Source organism: Myxine glutinosa, chromosome 1 (genome assembly GCF_964187855.1).
Source record: "Myxine glutinosa chromosome 1, kmMyxGlut1.1, whole genome shotgun sequence".
Classification (NCBI taxonomy): domain Eukaryota; kingdom Metazoa; phylum Chordata; class Myxini; order Myxiniformes; family Myxinidae; genus Myxine; species Myxine glutinosa.
This window is the reverse complement of record NC_136261.1, coordinates 433,436,765-433,458,637: the sequence shown is the minus strand read 5'-3', so window position 1 is coordinate 433,458,637 and position 21,873 is coordinate 433,436,765. Positions and strand designations below refer to the sequence as shown.

Below are 21,873 nucleotides of genomic sequence, written 5' to 3'. Positions count from 1 at the left end.
ATGAACCGATTAAAATCTGGGGTCAAGAGGCCAAGAGTCAGAGGCCATGTCAGGTAAACATGTGATAACTTGAGAACAGCTGAATGGGTTTAAATCAAATTTGGCACAAGTATTATAATGACGTAATAATGTGGGCCGAGGCATAATCATCGTGACGTCAAAGAGTGTCATTATGGATGTGTGTTGTGACAGCATGCATGTCCAATGGAGTTATTTGAGATATTTTCCAGATGGGTTGAGATGGGTCCATGTAAAAGGCAAATGCAATCACCGTAGCAAAGTAATATGTAAATGTGGGACACCTAGTAAACTTTTGAATGTTTGGGGAACACATTTTAGGGGTAGGTGGTGCGGGAGTTGCGAAACCCCACAAATAGAAACATTTTCGGTGTCCCTGGGGGCACGCACCTGTTGCATAGGCATAGACATTGGGAACTGCTGTCTGTAATTTGAGCGTGTGGGTTGCCACGGATGGGGGGGGGGGGGGGGTAAAATAACATGGGAAGGATTGATCATAGACATAAAGGGTGTCCGGAAGGGAAGCTGCACACCCAAACAATTATAGATCAGATGGTTAAAAGGGATCAATGGGGAAATGGGGAGCATGGATACTTAATTGGGTGTTCATAGGATTGATGATATTTGTGGCCATCTTCTCATTATAATAGAGCAAACGTATATGGTTATGTCGTTATGTTTACATGCGAAGGAAACGTCTTCTTCTTCTTCAAATAAAATGAACACCCTCTTAATTAACCCTCTTAATTACGTTTAGACTGCTGAGACCCCTCAGACATTTGACGACCCTTTAATTCCGCCAAGACACTTAAGACCACAAAGACCCCTGAAGACCCAAAATACCCTTAAAGACCCAAAATACCCTAAAGACCCCAAAGACCTCAAAGACCTAAAACACCCCAAAGACCCAAAACACCCCAAAGACCCAAAACACCCCAAATACCCAAAACACCCCAAAGACCCAAAACACCCCAAAAGACCCAAAACACAACAATGACCCAAAACACCCCAAAGATCCAAATACCCTTGAAGGCCCTGAGGCGCAAAAAGATCCTGAAGACCCAAATGGCCCTGAAGACCCAAAAGACCCTGAAGACCCAAAATACCCTGAAGACCCCAAAACACCCCAAAGACCCAAAATACCCTGAAGACCCCAAAACACCCCAAAGACCCAAAATACCCTGAAGACCCCAAAACACCCCGAAGACCCAAAATACCCAAAAGACCCTCAAGACCCAAAATACCCTGAAGACCCAAAACACCCTGAAGACCCAAAACACCCAGAAGACCCAAAACACCCTGAAAACCCAAAACACCCTGAAGAACACAAAGACTCTTAAAGGCAATGAAGACCCAAAACACCACAAAGACCCAAAACAACCCAAACACCCAAAACACCACAAAGACCCAAAACACCCCAAAGACCCAAAACACCCCAAAAACCCAAAACACCCCAAAGACCCAAAACACCCCATAGACCCAAAACACCCCAAAGACCCAAAACTCCCCAAAGACCCAAAACTCCCCAAAGACCCAAAACACCCCGAAGACCCAAAAATACCCCAAAGACCCAAAACTCCCCAAAGATCCAGAAGATCCACAAAACGCTTAAATACCCAAAGAACCAAAATACCCCAAAGACTCTTAAAGACTCAAAGGAAACAAAAGACCCTCAAGACCCAAAAGCCCTTGAAGACACCGAAGACACAAAATACCCCAAAGACCCTGAAGACCCAAATGGCCCTGAAGTCCCAAAACACCATGAAGACTCAAAAGACCCAAAAGACACCGAAATGGTCAAAGATGCCTATCCCTCTGAAAAGACGTGTGGTGAGGTGCGCGGAGCTCGCCGAGTCATGCTCATTGTTGTAATAATATCCTGCTGTAAAGCTTTGATCGGAGTGTGTATGAAAAGGTTTGCTACAGCAATGGTGGTACATGAACCTCTACAAGTAATAGTACGACACACGCTACGTGCTGTGGAAGTGATGATCGAGAATCCAGAGAACCGGGAACCTGTTCCAGGCAACAATCAAGCTGCGATGGGAGCGAATCCCCCTGAATGATCCCTAACGCCCAAACTTGTAATGCCCCCTACTTATATGGAACGACTGTCGAAGATGCTCAATGGCATAGATGTGTACGATACGTCAACCAGAACCTGCACAAGGCTGTGGGCTCACTGTACGTGCGTGAGGCCTTTGCTGGAGAAGGCAAGCAAATGGTGGAAGTTACGATTTCTCAGATACGAGAGGTTTTCATCAAGAAGTTGGCTGAGATCAATTGGATGGACCAGGAAACAAAGAGCAAAGCTCAAGAAAAGGCCGAAGCCATAATGGAATGGATTGATTATGCAGACTACATCCTGCTCGATGATAATCCAAAACTGGACGACGACTTTGCACAAGTTTCTTATGAAGAGGATACTTACTTTGAAAACATTCTGGTGAATAACAAAGCTGCAATGCAGAAAAATCTCGTAAAACTTCGACAACCTGTCGACAAAGAGGCATGGGTTGGGAACACTGCAGAGGTCAACACATTTTATTTGCCCAGTCGCAACCATAAAGTGTTCCCAGCTGGAATTCTGCAATGACCTTTTTTCAAAGGGACAACCAAAATCTCTGAACTTCGGCGGCATTGGTATGGTGATTGGGCATGAGGTTAAGCATGGCTTTGACGACACTGGACGTAATTTTGACAAGGAAGGAAACATGTTTAATGAGTGGAGTAATTCATCGGCGGTGGGCTTCAAGAAGGAATCAAAATGCAGTAGGAGATATGGAAAGTTCATCAGGAGGAGATACCGAACCGAAAATTGCAGAATAAATGCAACGTCCAAATGTACTTCTCGAGGGATATACAGAGACCTATGGCGTGCTTGAAAAGGGACAGGAGGAGGTCGATGTTGATATGCACGAAATTGGGTAATTACCCTTGGTGGATGGAGAGTCTCTTCTCTGGTGGAACTTCCAGGCAATCCAACTCCATGGTTCATTCTTTAATAGAGGATGTGGTGGCACCCCAAAGATCTAGAGGTTGCATTCATCTGCCAGAATTGACAGCCTCACATGGAGCGCTGGTCTGGTTTGACTAAGACCGATGTAAATTAACAATTTCATTGCAGACAGGGATTTGTCCTACAGAACAAGCATAATTGTCCTGCAAGGACAAAATGGACGAATTGTGGAGCAGACATTATTTACTAAGCAGAATAAAAATAATTGTAATCAGAACGAAGATAATAAAACTGAACTTTGAACGTTTAAACTAAATAAATATGTTTCCTGCTCGGCAACAGTATATACTAACCAAGCTGTGAGTGCAGGCAGGTACAGTAATTGGGGCTAAGGCATATCACAGGCCACGTCGAGAATGTTGTTGCTTGAAGCAAGAGAAAAAGTTGTAAGTCCACTCGTGTGGCACTGCTGCGACGATGTTTATGCTTGAGGCTATGAGAGTTGCAGGTCCAGTTGTCTGAGTGACCCAGCCTGGAATGTTACAGTTGTAAAGAAAGTTTGCAAACCCCACAAGATGTTGTTTTCAAGCTGGCACGCAAACCATGGATTAATGAACATTAATCATATGAACTGTGTTTGACATTTGACACACAAAGGGAATAGGGATGATAAAATCTGAGCTGTCCTGAGATGACAATCTGGGCTACGTAACACCTGTCTTGAGTTCTGCATATACAGTCACGTGAAAAAGTAAGTACACCCCATGCAAAGTTTAGACTTTTTCAACATATTTCAACATACAGCTATTTGATCTTCATTTCAACAATATTGATAGATAAAGGTGATATAATATAACAAATATCATGAAACATTTACATTTTGTAGTCCATTGTATAATTTAAATAAGCATAAATGCAAATTTCGCATGTGGAAAAAGTAAATACACCCTTGGCTCTAATAGGTAGTATTGCCCCATTTGGCAGAAACAACCTCAAGTAGGCGTTTCTTATAACTGTCTACCAGTCTATGACATCGACTGGGAGAAATTTTTGCCCACTCCTCCATGCAGAATTATTTCAGCTGTGCGATGGTTGAGGGGTTTCTTGCATGCACAGCTTGTTTCAAATCCCCACACAACATCTCGATGAGATTTAGATCCAGGCTTTGACTTGCACATTTCAGGACCCCCCATTTCTTTGTTTTCAGCCATTCGTTGGTGGATTTACTGGTATGTTTAGGGTCATTGTCATGTTGCAAGGTCCACCTTCGGTTGAGCTTCAACTCTCCGACAGATGGCCTCACATTATCGTCAAGCACCCTCTGGTAAAATGAAGAATTCACAGTGGATTCTTTGATGGTGAGCTGCCCAGGACCCGATGCAGCAAAGCTGCCCCAAACCCTAATATTTCCACCACCATGCTTTACAGTTGGTATCAGGTTCTTGTGGTCAAATGCTGTCTTTGGTTTTCGCCAAACATGTCTTCTGGTACTGTGGCCAAATAGCTCTACCTTTGACTCACCTGTCCAGAGCACATTGTTCCAGAAGTGCTGGTCTTTGCCTATGTGTTCATTGGCAAACTTTAGTCTTGCCCTGATGCTCTTTCTGGACAGCAAAGGTTTCCTCCTGGCACACCTCCCATGTAGATCAAATTTGTGCAGCCTCTTTCTCATGGTAGACTCGTGCACTTTGACATCAACAGTGGCAAGAGCTACCTGTCGGTCCCGTGATGACATTCTGGGGTTCTTAGAGACTTCTTTCAGCATCTTGCGGTCTGCTCTCGGGCTGAACTTGCTGGGGCGGCCTGGCCTGAACAAGATGGCAGTTGTTTGGAATCTTCTCCACTTGTAGATGATCTTCCGGACAGTCGAATGATTGATATCAAATTGTTTGGAGATCTTTTTAAATCCCTTCCCAGACTCATAGGCATCTATAACCTTTTCTGAAGGCTTCAGAAAGCTCTTTTGATCTCGGCATGGTGACGCCACACACATGAACATCAAAGAGCGAACCAAACTAAATGGCTGAGGTTTAAATAAGACAGGTTCCTCCAAGATCCTCTCTAACGATGTTCTAATCATTTGCAACTGAGCTGGTGCACCTGATTCTAATTTTAGGTATTTGAAGTAGTGATAAATGTCTTCTAGCTTGCAGGTCCAGTTGTCTGAGTGTTTGGCCATTCCAGTCGGTATTTGTCCATTCGTAGGGGTGTACTTATTGGCCATTCCCCTACTTATATGTAGGGCCCCCTACTTATATGGAACTGTTGAAGATTCTCAATGGCACAGATGTGTACAATACTTCAACCAGAACCTGCCCAAGGCTGTAGGCTCACTGTACGTGCCTTAGGCGTACGTGCTGTAGGCCTTTGCTGGAGAAGGCAAGCAAATGGCGGAAGTTACGATTTCTCAGATACGAGAGGTTTTCATCACCAATAAGACTTATATAAGTTTTCATTTCAATACGTTTTCATCATATTTATACACCAATAAGACTGAAGGCCCAAAATAATAGAAAAGTGGTTTACCTTTGGCCTATGTTGACCTTTTGGCCTATGCTGATCTCAAAAATAGTTGTTGGTTGAATTCAGTTAGCTGATATGAAAATCCGATGCAAATTTCAAGTCAATCGGAAAATTGAGGATTTTAGAAATCTGGCCTATGTTGACCTTTTGGCTTCTGTTGACCTCAAAAATAGTTAGGAGTTGAATTCAATGATTAGACATGCAAATCGTCTTCAAATTTTAAGTTAATCGGATGAAAATTGACACTTTTAGACATTTGGCCTATGTTGACCTTTTGGCAGTTGTTGACCTCAACAATAGTTGGTGGTTGGTTTCAGTAAACTGATATGCAAATCCTATTCAGATTTCAAGTCAATCGGATGAAAATTGAGGATTTTATAAATTAGAAAAAAGTGGTGACCTTTTGGCCGATGTTGATCTCTAAAATAGTTGTTGGTTGAACTCAGTTTGCTGATATGAAAATCCGATTCAAATTTCAGGTCAAATCGGATAAAAATTGAGGATTTTAGAAATTTGAAAAAAAAAAGTGGTTGATCTTTGGCCTATGTTGACCTTTTGACATGAAAAATATTGGCGCGTGAATACCCTCTTGGTTAAGACCGTGGGATCACGGATAGTCTGAACGTGCTTTAACTCCGAGGCGACGATCAATTGCGGATTTGACTATGCAAGCACGGGCAAAAAGGAGGAGGAAGAAGCAGCGAGCTCTTACCTCATGGCTCGCGCGCACCAGCGTCTTCAACCTGCAAATTAATAACTCAAACGAACGTGGAGGTAAAATGTACAAAAATAAACAGGTTTATGACACAGAACCCGATACAAAGGAAATGCGACGGAAGAACTAATTCTAAATTGGGACGTCCCCACACACATTTCAAATACGAGACAAAGGGAGATTGAATAAAATAATTGTCTTGTCGAGTGTTTGTGAATGTGAGCTTATCTCCATCTGGCAGTGTGAGGGATTGTCTGGCTCGAGCACGTCGTCCGACGCAGCTCTGTTTGGCGCAAACTGCCTGGTCTTTGGCAAGGAGCGGCCCTTGACGCGCCGGCTCGTCAGCGCTCCAACACAAGCCTCGCTCGTCGTTCGTACACCAAGGCAAGGAAGAGAATAGACGGCGTTCCTTCTCTCCACCGTTGTCCGAACTGCTTGTTCCTCCACCAGGACCAAAGCAAGAGAAGGCCCAACATGAAGGAACAGTCAGGAGCAAGAGGCCAAGGGAAGAGAAGAGGGGAAAGAGAGAACCAAAATGCCGGCGAGCAAGTCGTTTTGTCACTTGCGGTGTGACAGCCGCTCTCTCCCTCTACCAACCAGTACCTCGTTTACTTCTCACCTTCTGACATCACCGGCGCTTGTCCTTCAATCAGCGACCTGCTTCTAAGTCATCGTTTTGCGCCTTCCGCACTGATTGGCCAAATGTTTGCGTCTTCCGCACTGATTGGCCGAGGTGTCAGCGGTCGGTGGCCAATCAGTGTGCTGTTCCTTTACCTTTCTTACACCCCAATTACGGGGAAGCTTTTTGTCCCTTCCCCGACCAATTACACATTCTCCTGGGCGTGGCTCTCAGCCTGCCTGGCACGATGTTTGTCACCCATGGTGGCATACTGCGTGGCTGCTGCCTGTTGGCTCTTCCAAAGTCATTGTGGCGGTGGGGGAATTATTTAATGTGTAGTGCGCTAATGGGCCTATCTAATGTCTATGCCTATGGGATATATTGCCATAAGGGACACTGGGATGCTCACAGAGGGAACGACACACATGGGAATTTTACCCATAATCCCCGTACTAATTAGCATGCCCCACCCCCTCATAACAGGGATGAAGATACAAGCTTAATCCAACATTCGGGCTACACAGAAATTATAAGTGAGGTTCCCCATCACGACAGCCGGACACCTATGTATGCAGATCTAACTGGATCTAGATATTCCTCTATCCCAAAATCATAACAATATAGAGGATTTTGTCAGACCACGAACCCCACCACTTGGTGAAGTTTCCTGAAGATCTGTTTGAAATTACCTGTAGGCAACTATAAATGATCAGACAGACAAGCAAACAAACACACAAACAAACACACAAACCAAAGAGATCAACATACTTGTCTTAAAAAATTTTTTTTGCCAAGCAACAAACAGACAAACAGATTGAGGTGAAAACATAACCTCCTTCTACCTTCAATGGCAGAGGTAAAGATACCTGTTTTCAGTAACTTGTTCAGGAACTCAAGTTGAAGCTGAGATGAACTAAGAAAGGTCATGTGACATGGCAAAGTTAAATGCACCAACACTAGGAGGAACTGTGCTGTGAGAATGAACTATGTGAGAGAGAACCCATATATGTATTCATTACATATGGTTGAGCAGAACCGCGAGTGCACTATGGCCAGTGGCATGAGCGATCGGTGAAGCAAAACATCCGGTCTATCTATTTGTACACACTAAATCAAGCCATTTAGGAAATGAGACAAAAACGGACAGGATGTAAAACCACATACCAAAGAAAAGGCACGTATTTAGAAGCACACAAGATTCAATAATAAATGGGGCACGTATTTACAAGCACATCAAACAATAACCAAACATCAAGAAAGGCACAAAAGAGCAGATCTTACTCATAGCACTTATTTCCCTCTGAGGCATTCTTACTTATTTATTTATACACAAGACATGGCTCCAACTGAATAATTAAGGAAAAAATAAAGAGAGGAAGTAAAGAGGGTAAAGAGGGAGGGCGGCAATAAAGAATAAAGCAGCAATAAATAAATAAAGTAAAGAGGATAAAGCGGCAATGCCGCATGCTGGAAGATGTTATTTATTTATTTGGCAAGGGGGCTGTGTACTTTGAATGTATCTGTACTTGTTTTTTTAGTTTGTGGAATAATTCTTCCTGCTTGGTCTAGCCGGTGGCCACATCGACTTGAATCTCAACCTTTTAGTCGGGGGAGGGGGTTGTCCCACTTTTCTCTTCTTTGGAAGTCTGTATTTAAAGGTATGCCCTCCATTAACAATGCTTTACCATTGGTGTTGAGAAAAATGTGGGAGCAACCAGCTGTGTGGACTTCCACATTGGGACCTGTGTAACTGAACTGCTCGGCAGCAATCAGTGATGGCATGAAGTGCAGTCATGCCATGATGGTAAATGCTATGCAAGGCTTTCAACTGTTTTGGTGAACAACTCTCGGTTTGATCAGGATTACTTATGGGGATATGGACAACTCCAAACTCTCCACTGACTGATAGATCATTGATGATAATGTGCCATTACATATTCAAAATAACACAGACAACAATTTGTGTTTTGAGGACCTATCTTCTCTTTATTGTGAAACTCTTCACAAATTCAAGTTTGATGAAAAACATAGGCAGGAGTCTTCTTCGGATAAACAATTTTACAACAAGGGTGTTCTCCCCATATCACACATGGCAATGAAACGTGGACTACAGCAAAGATTTTTTTCACAATTGCTGATCAAACTGCAATGGAAACAGGCCATCTGAGCATAACCAAATAGGGACAGGCAACTAAATTAGACATAAAACAAAATTCCGAAACGCTGATCATAAAAAAAAAGAGAACAAAAAAAATCGAAAAATAAAAAAAGCAAAAAGGAAGTTCTCCCAGAATTCAAAATCTCCACCTCCATTTTCGGTAAACGATAACAATTCATGAACCAGTTTGTGAAAATTCACTCATAACTTTGTTCCAAGGGCTCTTGTTAGAATCCTCACTGAACCTCACTGTACACTGTCAGCCTCCACTGTAGTTTGTTTGTCATGATATTCCCCAGAATGCTTTTGACGTACTCAGTTTGAGTTTTCTTAATCATCCGGCTTCCCTGTTGCTCCGGTTATCAGTGGTACAATTTCAGATTTCTTCAATTTCGAAAATCTCTTTTTTTTTTTTTTGGTATACTGAATCGAGGCTCGTGAAAGAGCTAACATTTATTTCACAAACAAATCAACCAGACAAACAAAATATACAAAAGAGGGAGCGGAAGCCAAGATGGGGAGAGAAGGGGAAGCACACAACCACAACATTTGAGAGCAGGGAGAAGTGTGGGAGGGAGAGGGCTTGGGGGCTCTTAACCTCATTTTTCATATCTTGGTATTTCAGATGTCTCTTCTCCTGTATGGATATTCCTATGCATTTTTAAACTGCCTTTTCGAAAAAAACCTTCATCACACATCGAGCATTTGTGCGGTCGCTCTCCTGTATGGACCCTCAAATGTAATTTCAAATTGTCTTTTCGAGAGAAAGCTTTATCACATATCGAGCATTTGTAAGGTTGCTCTCCTGTATGCATCCTCGTATGTAATTTCAAATGGTCTTTTCGAGAGAAAACTTTATCACATATCGAGCATTTGTGAGGTTGCTCTCCTGTATGGATCCTCATATGTGATTTCAAACTGCTGTGACGAGAGAAACCTTTATCACATATCGAGCATTTGTGAGGTCGCTCTCCTGTATGGATCCTCATATGTAATTTCAAACTGCTGTGACGAGAGAAACCTTTATCACATATCGAGCATTTGTAAGGTTGCTCTCCTGTGTGGATCTTCATATGTAATTTCAAACTGCTGTTATGAGAAAAACCTCTATCACATATCGAGCATTTGTGAGGACACTCTCCTTTATGGATCTTCATATGCCTTTTCAAATGATTTTTATGAGAGAAAGCTTTATCACATATCGAGCATTTGTAAGGTCGCTCTCCTGTATGGATCCTCATATGTGATTTCAAATCGCCTTTTTGAGAGAAAGCTTTATCACATATCGAGCATTTGTAAGGTCGCTCTCCTGTGTGGATCCTCATATGTGATTTCAATTCACCTTTTTGAGAGAAACCCTTATCACATATTAAGCATTTGTGGGGATGCTCTCCTTTATGGATCTTCATATGCCTTTTCAAACTGTCTTTTTCAGAGAAGTCTTTATCACATATCGAGCATTTGTGGGGTCGCTCTCCTTTATGGATCTTCATGTGCCTTTTCAAATGGCTGCAATGAGAGAAACCTTTATCACATATCGAGCAATTGTAAGGTCGCTCTCCTGTATGGATCCTCATATGTAATTTCAAACTGCTGTTATGAGAGAAAGCTTTGTCACATATCGAGCATTTGTAAGGTTGCTCTCCTGTATGGATCTTCATATGCATTTTTGAACTGCCTTTTCGAGAGAAACCTTTATCACATATCGAGCAATTGTAAGGTCGCTCTCCTGTATGGATCCTCATATGTGATTTCAAATCGCTTTTTTGAGAGAAACCTTTGTCACATATCGAGCATTTGTCAGGTCGCTCTCCTGTATGGATCTTCATATGCATTTTTAAACTGCCTTTTCGAGAGAAACCTTTATCACATATCAGGCATTTGTGAGGTCGCTCTCCTGTATGGAGCTTCATATGCATTTTTAAACTGCCTTTTCGAGAGAAACCTTTATCACATATCGAGCACTTGTGGGGACGTCTTCCAGTGTGGATCCTCATGTGTATTTTGACGTTACTTGTTGAGGCAAAATCCATTCTGCCCACATTACACTTATAACGTATTCGTCTTTCTGGAGCCTTTTTGTATTTGTTTAATTTAATGTTCGTCTTGGTGTTGCGAGGCCCAGGCATGCACTTGTATTTTATCGGAAGTGAGTCTTGATGTCGTGATTGTTTCTTCAAAAATGGCTTTTTCCTCACCGTCAAGCTGCGACTGGACCTTATTTGTCCCATATTACTTCTGGATTGTTCTATGGAAATAAAGAACACAACATTTTATTTTTTGGTCAAAATCAAAATGCAAAATATTTGACACTTTTCTAAAAAAGATATATTTTCTCAACACAAAAGATTGCATGTCAATTTTTTACATTTCCACTCACCACTTTCTAAACAGGAAGCACTTCCATTTTTCATGTAAATATCATCTGAACCTTCCTTTGCAGAAGCACATTGTGAATCTTCTGTGACAGATGAATCGTTGTTGTGTTGTCTGCCTTCCACATTTGCAGGATAAATATCACCTGTGAACAAATCAGCATCGGTCTTTTGCAAGGAAATTAGATTGACAACCATGTTGAGAGTTCTTAGAACATGGTACGCTTTGGAATGTATACTTCAATTTAAATATAATAAGGAAGTAAAGATCGTTAATTTGAAAAATTCCGGATGTTAAGCGTTATTGAATTGGTCTTCCACATCACCGTCATGCACCACCCTATTAACATGTACAGCACTGCTAAACTGTAGGTTAGTGGAAGTAACAATTAGGCGATTTGTGTTCAACAGTTTTCAAGTGTGTAATTCAATTTAAATCAAATAAAGATTGCAAATTTCATAAAAAAATAAATTCTGGAATTTACCGGCATTAAAAATTCTCCAAATTTCCTTTCACAAAGCTCTGGTCAAATCTGTCTCTGGTGTTTGGTCCTCTTCCCTTACCTCAAACAGCTACACACCTGACATTGCACATGAAAAAGCTGAATGCCTCAACTCTGTGTTTGCCTCAAAATTCTGTGTCCCAAACCCATCGCTCTTACCCACCATAACCAGTAGTACCCAGCTGCCCCTGAACTCTGTCACTCTCTCCCAACAAGGTGGAGAAGTTTCTGTCAAACCGCGTCTCTCATTCTGCAACTGTACCAGAAGACATCAGCCCACGGGTCCCAATATCCTGCTCTGCCGCGCTATCTCAGCCTCTCTCCATTCTCTTCACTCTCTTTTCCTCAAGGTCATCTGCCATCAACTAGGAAATCAGCGAATATTACCGCTTTACACAAGAAAGGTGGAAAAACAGATCCCTACAACTGCAGACCAATCAGCCAACTCCAAAGCCTACCACAGCAAGGTCATGAAATCCATTTTTACTTCCGATATTAAATCCTGCCTCTTCTCCAATAGCTTGTGTTGTATAAATCAAAGTCTCACAACTGCTTCTCATTTCGAGTTTAATCAGAATCGATCTCAAACAGCATCTAAGAAAGAATACAGGACAGCAATCATTCATAAACACTAATAAGCATCAGGGGTATATAGAGTCATGTGAAAAGAGTAAGTACACCCCATGTAAAGTTTTGACTTTTTCAACATATTTCAACATACAGCTATTTGATCTTCATCTATCTATAATTCCAGTAATCTCTGTGTGTTTGTTTGTTTGTACGTTTGTTTGTTTGTACGTTTGTTTGTTTGTACGTTTGTTTGTCTGTGACCGCTGTTTCTCGACAACCACGGGTCCGATATACTTGAAACTTGCCAGGTATTTTGCTGGGGACCCGAGGATGTGCCTTTTCGACGTTTCATATTAATCGGACAATTACTTACCGAGCTATGTCCAAAAAACGATTCAACCAATCAGAGAGCAGCGAGCTATCGCGTGTGCCGAACGTGGCGAACACACTCTGCCTCGGATGGCACATTTGAGAGCGTATTCATTTATTTCACGTTTGCAAACTATGTTGGCGCTATGTTGGCGTTAAACTATGTTTTAAAACTAATAAAAACCATTTCATGTAAATAGAGGGGGGGGGGGGGGGGAAAGTCACTGTACTCGCACGAGCAGATGCCGGAAGTGCCTGACCGCCAAGTGAAGTCCGAGCAACTCGCGGTCGAAGGTACTGTAACGGCGTTCGGGCAGGCGAAGCTGCCGGCTAAAGAACGCCAGCGGTTGCCAAGCTCCGTTTTAAAACTAATTAAAACCCCGGGGGGATTGTCACTGTACTCGCAAGCCGTTCGCCGTTCGCTTTGGCGTTGCGAATGGACCAAAACATTTCATGGACCAAACCATTTTTTATGTAAAGCGTTCGCCGTTCGCTTTGGCGTTGCGAATGGACCAAAACATTTCATGGACCAAACCATTTCATGTAAATAGAGGGGGGGATATAATTTTAGATATAGATATAGTACGGGCATGCCCTAGTTTTAACAATATTGACAGATAAAGGCGATATAATATAACAAATATTTTCGCTCTTTCACGAGCCTCGATGTTGTATACAAAAAAAAAAAAAAAAAAAAAATCATGACACATTTACATTTTGGAGTCCATTGCATCTATCTATAATTCCAGTAATCTCTGTGTGTTTGTTTGTACGTTTGTACGTTTGTTTGTCTGTGACCGCTGTTTCTCGACAACCACGGGTCCGATATACTTTAAACTTGCCAGGTATATTGCTGGGGACCCGAGGATGTGCCTTTTCAAGGTTTTAAATTAATCGCAGAAGTAGTTACCGAGCTATGTCCAAAAAACGATTCAACCAATCAGAGAGCAGCGAGCTATCACGTGTGCCGAACGTGGCGGACACACTCTGCCTCGGATGGCACATTTGAGAGCGTATTCATTTATTTCACGTTTGCAAACTATGTTGGCGCTATGTTGGCATTAAACTATGTTTTAAAACTAATAATAAAACTAATAAAAACGAATTTGCGATTCATCGTAACTGCGATATACGACCTTCCGGAGCTCCTGTGAGAGCGTGCGCCATTTCGGATCGTACGGGTACGTGCATGCCATATGTTGGCGTTAAACTGTTTTAAAACTAAACATGACATGAAATTTGTCCGTTTAATTAGTTGTCACTGTACTCGCAAGCCGTTCGCCGTTCGCTTTGGCGTTGCGAATGGACCAAAACATTTCATGAACCAAACCATTTCATGTAAAGTGTTCGCCGTTCGCTTTGGCGTTGCGAATGGACCAAAACATTTCATGGACCAAACCATTTCATGTAAATAGAGGGGGGGATATAATTTTAGATATAGATATAGTACGGGCATGCCCTAGTCTATCTATAATTCCAGTAATCTCTGTGTGTTTGTTTGTACGTTTGTACGTTTGTTTGTCTGTGACCGCTGTTTCTCGACAACCACGGGTCCGATATACTTTAAACTTGCCAGGTATATTGCTGGGGACCCGAGGATGTGCCTTTTCAAGGTTTCATATTAATCGGACAATTACTTACCGAGCTATGTCCAAAAAACGATTCAACCAATCAGAGAGCAGCGAGTATCGCGTGTGCCGAACGTGGCGGACACACTCTGCCTCGGATGGCACATTTGAGAGCGTATTCATTTATTTCACGTTTGCAAACTATGTTGGCGCTATGTTGGCGTTAAACTATGTTTTAAAACTAATAAAAACGAATTTGCGATTCATCGTAACTGCGATATACGACCTTCCTCCGGCAGCCAATCACCCATCAGCCAAAGACCTCACTTCCCATAGCCAATCACGGAACACGTTGTTGCGTGTTTTTCCTTTTCATTTTTTTCATTGAATTGATTGATTCCTTGCGCTTAAATTGCAAACAGCCAAAATACGTTGGCGCTAATTGAATAATTGGGCATTATTAACACTAAATGGCGAAAAATCGTAACTGCGACATGCGAACTTCCGGACAGTGAGGCCTCCACTTCCGGCCTTACGAAAGTGCCGACTTACTGTCTCGATTGTATCTTCCCACTGTCTTATTGTTATATCTATCTATTCTATCTATCTATTCTATTCTATTATCTGTTCTATTATCTATTATACAATGCCCCAATCGAGTCGTCGTTTACGAGAACGAAGCTGCACGGCGTGCACGCGCAATGGAATCTGACGAAGAACGTGCTGCTCGCCTGACACGCGACGTTACGCGCGTGACAAGTCGTCGTGCAGAAGAAACGGATGAAGAACGGACTGCTCGCGTGGCAGACAACACTCGACGCATAACAAGTCGTCGTGCAGAAGAAACGGATGAAGAACGGACTGCTCGCGTGGCAGACAACACTCGACGCATAACAAGTCGTCGTGCAGAAGAAACGGATGAAGAACGGACTGCTCGCGTGGCAGACGACACTCGACGCATAACAAGTCGTCGTGCAGAAGAAACGGATGAAGAACGGACTGCTCGCGTGGCAGACAACACTCGACGCATAACAAGTCGTCGTGCAGAAGAAACGGATGAAGAACGGACTGCTCGCGTGGCAGACAACACTCGACGCATAACAAGTCGTCGTGCAGAAGAAACGGATGAAGAACGGACTGCTCGCGTGGCAGACAACACTCGACGCATAACAAGTCGTCGTGCAGAAGAAACGGATGAAGAACGGACTGCTCGCGTGGCAGACGACACTCGACGCATAACAAGTCGTCGTGCAGAAGAAACGGATGAGGTACGGACTGCTCGCTTGGCAGACAACACTGGACGCGAGACAAGGCGTCGTGCAGAAGAAATCCCTCACCTGCGAGAAGACCGGCAAGTAAGGGATGCCCTGCGCCATCAGGCTGTACACCGTGTGAGACTAGAGCAGGCTCGCCATGACAATCGCAACCTATGGCTAGCAAAGACAGGGAGGTACACTTGATTTAAATTTGGAAATTTTTTTTTTTTTTTTTTTTGGCCACGGAACGGGCACCCACGTACGGGCACGTCCTAGTAATTTAAATTAACATAAATGCAAATTTCGCATGTGGAAAAAGTAAGTACACCCTTGGCTCTAATAGGTGGCATTGCCCTCTTTGGCAGAAACAACCTCAAGTAGGCGTTTCTTATAACTCTCTACCAGTCTCTGACTGACTGGGAGAATTTTTTTTCCCACTCCTCTATGCAGAATTCGTTCATCTGTGCGATGTTTGAGGGGTTTCTTGCATGCACAGCTCGTTTCAAATCCCCACACAACATCTCGATGGGATTTAGATCCGGGCTTTGAATTGGCCATTCCAGAACCCTCCATTTCTTTCGTTTCACCCATGCCTTGGTGGATTTACTGGTATGTTTAGGGTCATTGTCATGTTGCAAGGTCCACCTTCGGTTGAGCTTCAACTTTCCGACAGATAGCCTCACATTATCCTCAAGCATCCTCTGGTACAATGAAGAATTCATAGTGGATTCTCTGATCGTGAGCTGCCCAGGCCCTGATGCAGCAAAGCTGCCCCAAACCATAATATTTACACCACCATGCTTTACAGTTGGTATCAGGTTCTTGTAGTCAAATGCTGTCTTTGGTTTTTGCCAAACATCTCTTCTGGTACTGCGGCCAAATAGCTCTACCTTTGACTCATCTGTCCAGAGCACATTGTTCCAGAAGTGCTGGTCGTTGACTAGGTGTTCATTGGCAAACTTTAGTCTTGCCCTGATGTTCTTTCTGGACAGCAAAGGTTTCCTCCTGGCACACCTCCCATGTAGATCAAATTTGTGCAGCCTCTTTTTCATGGTAGACTCGTGCATTTTGACATCAACAGTGGCAAGAGCTACCTGTAGGTCCCGTGGTGACATTCTGGGGTTCTTAAGAGACTTCTTTCAGCATATTGGGGTCTGCTCTCGGGCTGAACTTGCTGGGGCGGCCTGGCCTGAACAGGTGCGCAGTTGTTTGGAATCTTCTCCACTTGTAGATGATCTTCCAGACAGTCGAATGATTGATTTCAAATTGTTTGGAGATCTTTTTAAATCCGTTCCCAGACTCTTAGGCATCTATAACCTTCTTGCTGAAGGCCTCAGAGAGCTCTTTTGATCTAGGCATGGTGACGCCGCACACTTCAACAACAAAGAGCAAACCAAACTAAATATCTGAGGTTTACATAAGACAGGTTCCTCCAAGAACTTCTCCAACGATGTTCTAATCATTTGCAACTGAGCTGGTGCACCTGATTCTAATTTTAGGTATTTGAAGGAGTGATAAATGTAGGGTTGTACTTACTTTTTCCACATGCAAAATTTGCATTTACTAGGGCATGCCCGTACTATATATAAGCTAGGACGTGCCCGTACGTGGGTGCCCGTTCCTTGCAAAAAAAAAAAAACTGCAAAAAAAAAAAAAACTGCAAAAAAAAAACAATGGTTTGGTCCATTCGCAACGACCACAGAACCCCCCCCCCCCTCTATTTACATGAATGGTTTGGTCCATTCGCAAAGCCAAAGCGAACGACCACAGAACCCCCCCCCTCTATTTACATGAATGGTTTGGTCCATTCGCAAAGCCAAAGCGAACGACCACAGAACCCCCCCCCCCCCTCTATTTACATGAATGGTTTGGTCCATTCGCAACGGCAAAGCGAACGGCGAACGGCTAAATCGCCATAGCTCGGTAAGTACTTGTCCGATTAATTTCAAACCTTGAAAAGGCACATCCTCGGGTCCCCAGCAATATACCTGGCAAGTTTCAAGTATATCGGACCGGTAGTTGTCGAGAAACAGCGGTCACAGACAAACGTACAGACGTACAGACGTACAGACGTACAAACGTACAAACGTACAGAGATTACTGGAATTATAGATAGATGTTTATTTAAATTATACAATGGACTACAAAATGTAAATGATTCATGAAATTTGTTATATTATATCACCTTTATCGATCAATATTGTTGAAATGAAGATCAAATAGCTGTATGTTGAAATATGTTGAAAAAGTCAAAACTTTACACGCGGTGTACTTACTTTTTCAAGTGACTGTATATTGCTACGGTTTTGAGATTGTACATATGACTTCAATAAATGCTAAGGGTTGCCCCTCATAGTTATTTCCACGAGCAACACATAGGCCCACTTGTAGTATTAGTTATGTCATAGTATGTGTAAGTATCAGCCATTTCCCCTATTAATATCTGCGTTGTGTAAAGACATGAGATTAGGTCCCGTTCATTTTGCGTCCACCCTCCAATTCCACCTCTATTGGCGGAATCCATCCCGCGCCCCATTTGGCTGTCCCGAGTCGAGTTAACACGAGGCAGGGCCTTGAAATCCAAAGGAAGGTTGAGATCGGCCACAGCAGTAGGGGATGGTAAGGGTCATCAACCAATCAGGGCTCGGGCGGTATGGCATGAGAGGGCGTGGTAAAGGAGAGATCTGGTGAGTTCCAGAGAGTTCGTGGGGCGGGGCTATATAAGTCCATGCAAACAGCCCTCGAGAGGACTTTTACAGTGAGCGCATATCGAAAGGACTGGACTTGAGGGGGCGAGCGCGTTGTGAGCACTTGTTGGAGCGCATCGAAAAGGACTTGTGGAGAGAACTTTTTGCGATAGCACTTTGAGGATTTGAGGAGTCGCTCGCTTTGAGGCTTTGAACTGTAGCTCGCCATATTACGTATGCGCCAGAGGGGAAGAAGAAGAGGCATTGGCGGTATGAGTACGTGGCCACAGCCAAACGTGCCGGTGGCGAATAGCGAATATTCCAGCCACGCGGGTAAACACGGCCATAGCCGCCAGTGATTAACCACCAACCGCACCAGAGCCCGCCCCCCTACCGTTCGCCCCATAATAACCCTCTGCGTCCAAACAACACGCGGAGAGCTCCTACCTTCACCTACTCCAAGGGACGTGCCGGGGACCGGAGAGAGAGCTGCATGGAAGCCATCCCTGGACGCGCTGGTGAACATCAACCTGCTCATCAGCAAGCCCCGTGTGAGTGTGTGTGTGTGAGACAGGCCCGTTTGTCCTGGGTATTAAGTAAGACTGTATAAGGCTGCTCTGTGTCCCCTTTTTATTGAACCATTGTGTAGTGCAAATAAACCTGTTATTCCTTTGCTTCCCAATTTGATTGCCTTTGTGATTTCTCCATTGACTAAGCGTGGTACGAATAAGAACCGCTTGAATCCTGGTCTAGTAAGTGATAACGGCACGGATCGCGTGCACACAACCGCTCGGCGTATCAGCACACGTGGTTCGTGCGGGGCTTATCGCCTCGCTTCAGGGCAGCGCGAGTATTTAGGTAATAGCGAATTTGGTCTGAATACCCTATTTCGCGCTGTCCGGAAAGGACGTCATAAGTCCCGGGTCGCGCTGGTCAGTCAAAGACAAGGGGACTAATCCCCCCTTGGTAAGGGGAGAAGGCCGGCGATGGATCCGCAACAATATAATATCGGGTACATGTAAGCAACCCTCATTCGAATATGATTTCCTCACCTTCCTAAGTAAGCACGTAATGGTCACAGGTCTGCCCCTCACTTTCAGGGGACGGATATTTATGAGAGCACTTTAGTGGGCAGGAGATGTTACTACACCTGGGTTATGACATGACTTAGAGTTCCTGCGTTTCACTACAGCTTGATCTCTGATCATCAACGCTCGGCGTATCAGCACACGTGGTTGATGCGGGGCTTATCTTCTCGCTTAAGGGCAGCACGAGTATGCCGCCATACCTGTATGTATCTATCCATAGCAGCGCGAGTATGCCGCCATAGCTGTATAGGAATTCATCAATCATCATCAATTGAGAGGACACATTCCTTCGAAGCTGTCCATGCGATCATGCTTTCGAAGTTAAGTAATTTTTTCACAATTGTGTTTTTGTCATAACTGTATCTATCTTTCGGTGTGTATACTTATAGTGTAACTTTAGTAAGATTCTCGGTGTTAATTTTTCATACCTGCATACAAAATCGTCGGTTAATTTGTGTCGCGTATTCTGAGGCCTAGTAGGCTTCCGTGTCCAACCTTGAGGCTTTGTTTTTCTCTCAGTGGTTCGTCGATTGCGCTGCAATTACTTTCGTTCCCTGTTTTTTGTCCCAGTCTTTCACCCCATACTTCCTTGTTTAAAATCTCAACTCAGAAAAAAAAAAATTTTTTTCCTTCTCTGCTCTTATTCGTTGTTCTTATTTGTTCGTTCGTTCTTCGACCACGTTGTTCGTGATCTCATTGTTAAAAATGTTTAAACTTTCCCCTGAAGAACTGTATTCTGTCATATATAATAACACCTTTTTCTTCTTCTTCGATAAAAGGATGCTTTCCACTTGCTCACCAAATCTATTCATTCCAAAAAAAAATTCAATCTCTTACAGTTCCTCTTTTCTACATTCCTGAAACTCTCCTGCACTCCACCCCTCCTTCAGCGTCCTCAAACGTATTTTTGACTCGAAGGTCTCAAGAAACTCATTTTGCAATAAATGTTCGTTTCCGATTAATCGTACACTTTTCAAAATCCAATCTCACCCCTCCCCAACAAATCTTCCCCATCACCCCTTCCCTCCAAAACTTCCCCATCACCCGTCCCCTCCAAAACTTCCCCATCACCCCTCCCCTCCAAATCTACCCCCTTGCCCGTCCCCTCCAATTCTTCCCCATCACCCATCTTTCAAATATTCCCCCTTGCCCCTCCCCTCCAAATCTTCCCCATCACCCATCCCTTTCAAATCTTCCCCCCTGCCCCTCCCTTCCAAATCTTCCCCATCACCCCCTTCCCTCCAAAACTTCCCCATCACCCCCTTCCCTCCAAAACTTCCCCATCACCCCTCCCCTCTAAATCTACCTCCTTGCCCCTCCCCTCCAAATCTTCCCCATCACCCATCTCTTTCAAATATTCCCCCTTGCCCCTCCTCTCCAAATCTTCCCCATCACCCATCCCTTTCAAATCTTCCCCCTTGCCCCTCCCCTCCAAATCTTCCCCATCACCCCTTCCCTCCAAAACTTCCTCATAACCCCTCCCCTCCAAATCTACCCCCTTGCCCCTCCCCTCCAAATCTTCCCCATCACCCATCTCTTTCAAATCTTCCCCCTTGCCCCTCCCCTCCAAATCTTCCCCATCACCCATCCCTTTCAAATCTCCCCCCTTGCCCCTTCCCTCCTAAACTCCCCCCACACCCCTCCCCTCCGAGACTCTCCCTCACTCCTCCCCTCCTAGACTCCCCTCTCACTCCTCCTCCTCAAAGCGTCCTCCCCACTTCTTCCCCCTTCCAACTTTCACCTTCATCTCCCCCAACCTTCTGCCTCACTCTTCCCCCCTCCTCAAATAACACCTCACTGTGCCTCGCCCAATCACCATCAAACCTTTTGTCCGCCCCAATCTTCCCTTTCTCCAAGCTATTCTGAAATCTCTGACACCTTCAACAGCTCTCCCTACCTCTTCCTCCTCTTCCACACCTTACCCTACCCCCCCCCCCTGTTCTGCATCCGATGCTCCCCCTTCCTCTTCATTAACGTTATGGACCTCAAACATCCGGGGCCTTCGCTCAAACTTGACTGATCTCTCCATACAGGTTGCTTCTGAGTCTGACAAACTAGACGTGATCTGCTTAACAGAAACTTTCCTCCTTCATGATGTATCTGATTCCTTGGTATCTCTCCCAGGTTACTCCCTCCTCCGGTATGATAGACCTGAGCCTTGTCCTGGAGGTGGGGTTGCTATCTTTATTAAAAAAAACTCTCTTCCTCACTCACCCTGCACTGCCCTCTCTCCACCTCACCCCCAGGAATACCTTTGGCTACGGCTTCCCCTTCGCTCCCACCTTTTGTTCATATGTGTGTTGTACCGTCCACCAAACAGTGATGACTCCATCTACATCTTGCTGTCTGATAATATGGACCAACTTCTATCGTCCCATCCCAACTCTCTCTTCCTCATATGTGGTGATTTCAATTGTCACCATGTCAGTTGGCTGGGTGTGGGTACCTCTCTCACCAGCCATGGC

General features: G+C 44.0%; 1 protein-coding gene across 1 annotated transcript in view; it reads right to left on the bottom strand.

The window, feature by feature from the left end:
* LOC137420261 (uncharacterized) overlaps positions 1-10,827 on the bottom strand; it is a 72,643-nt gene extending 61,816 nt beyond the window's left edge. The window contains exon 1 of the mRNA XM_078766090.1: positions 9,678-10,827. Coding sequence (XP_078622216.1) covers positions 9,678-10,827 — 1,150 coding nt within the window. The remainder of the gene's footprint in view (positions 1-9,677) is intronic.
* Positions 10,828-21,873: the final 11,046 nt, after the last annotated feature.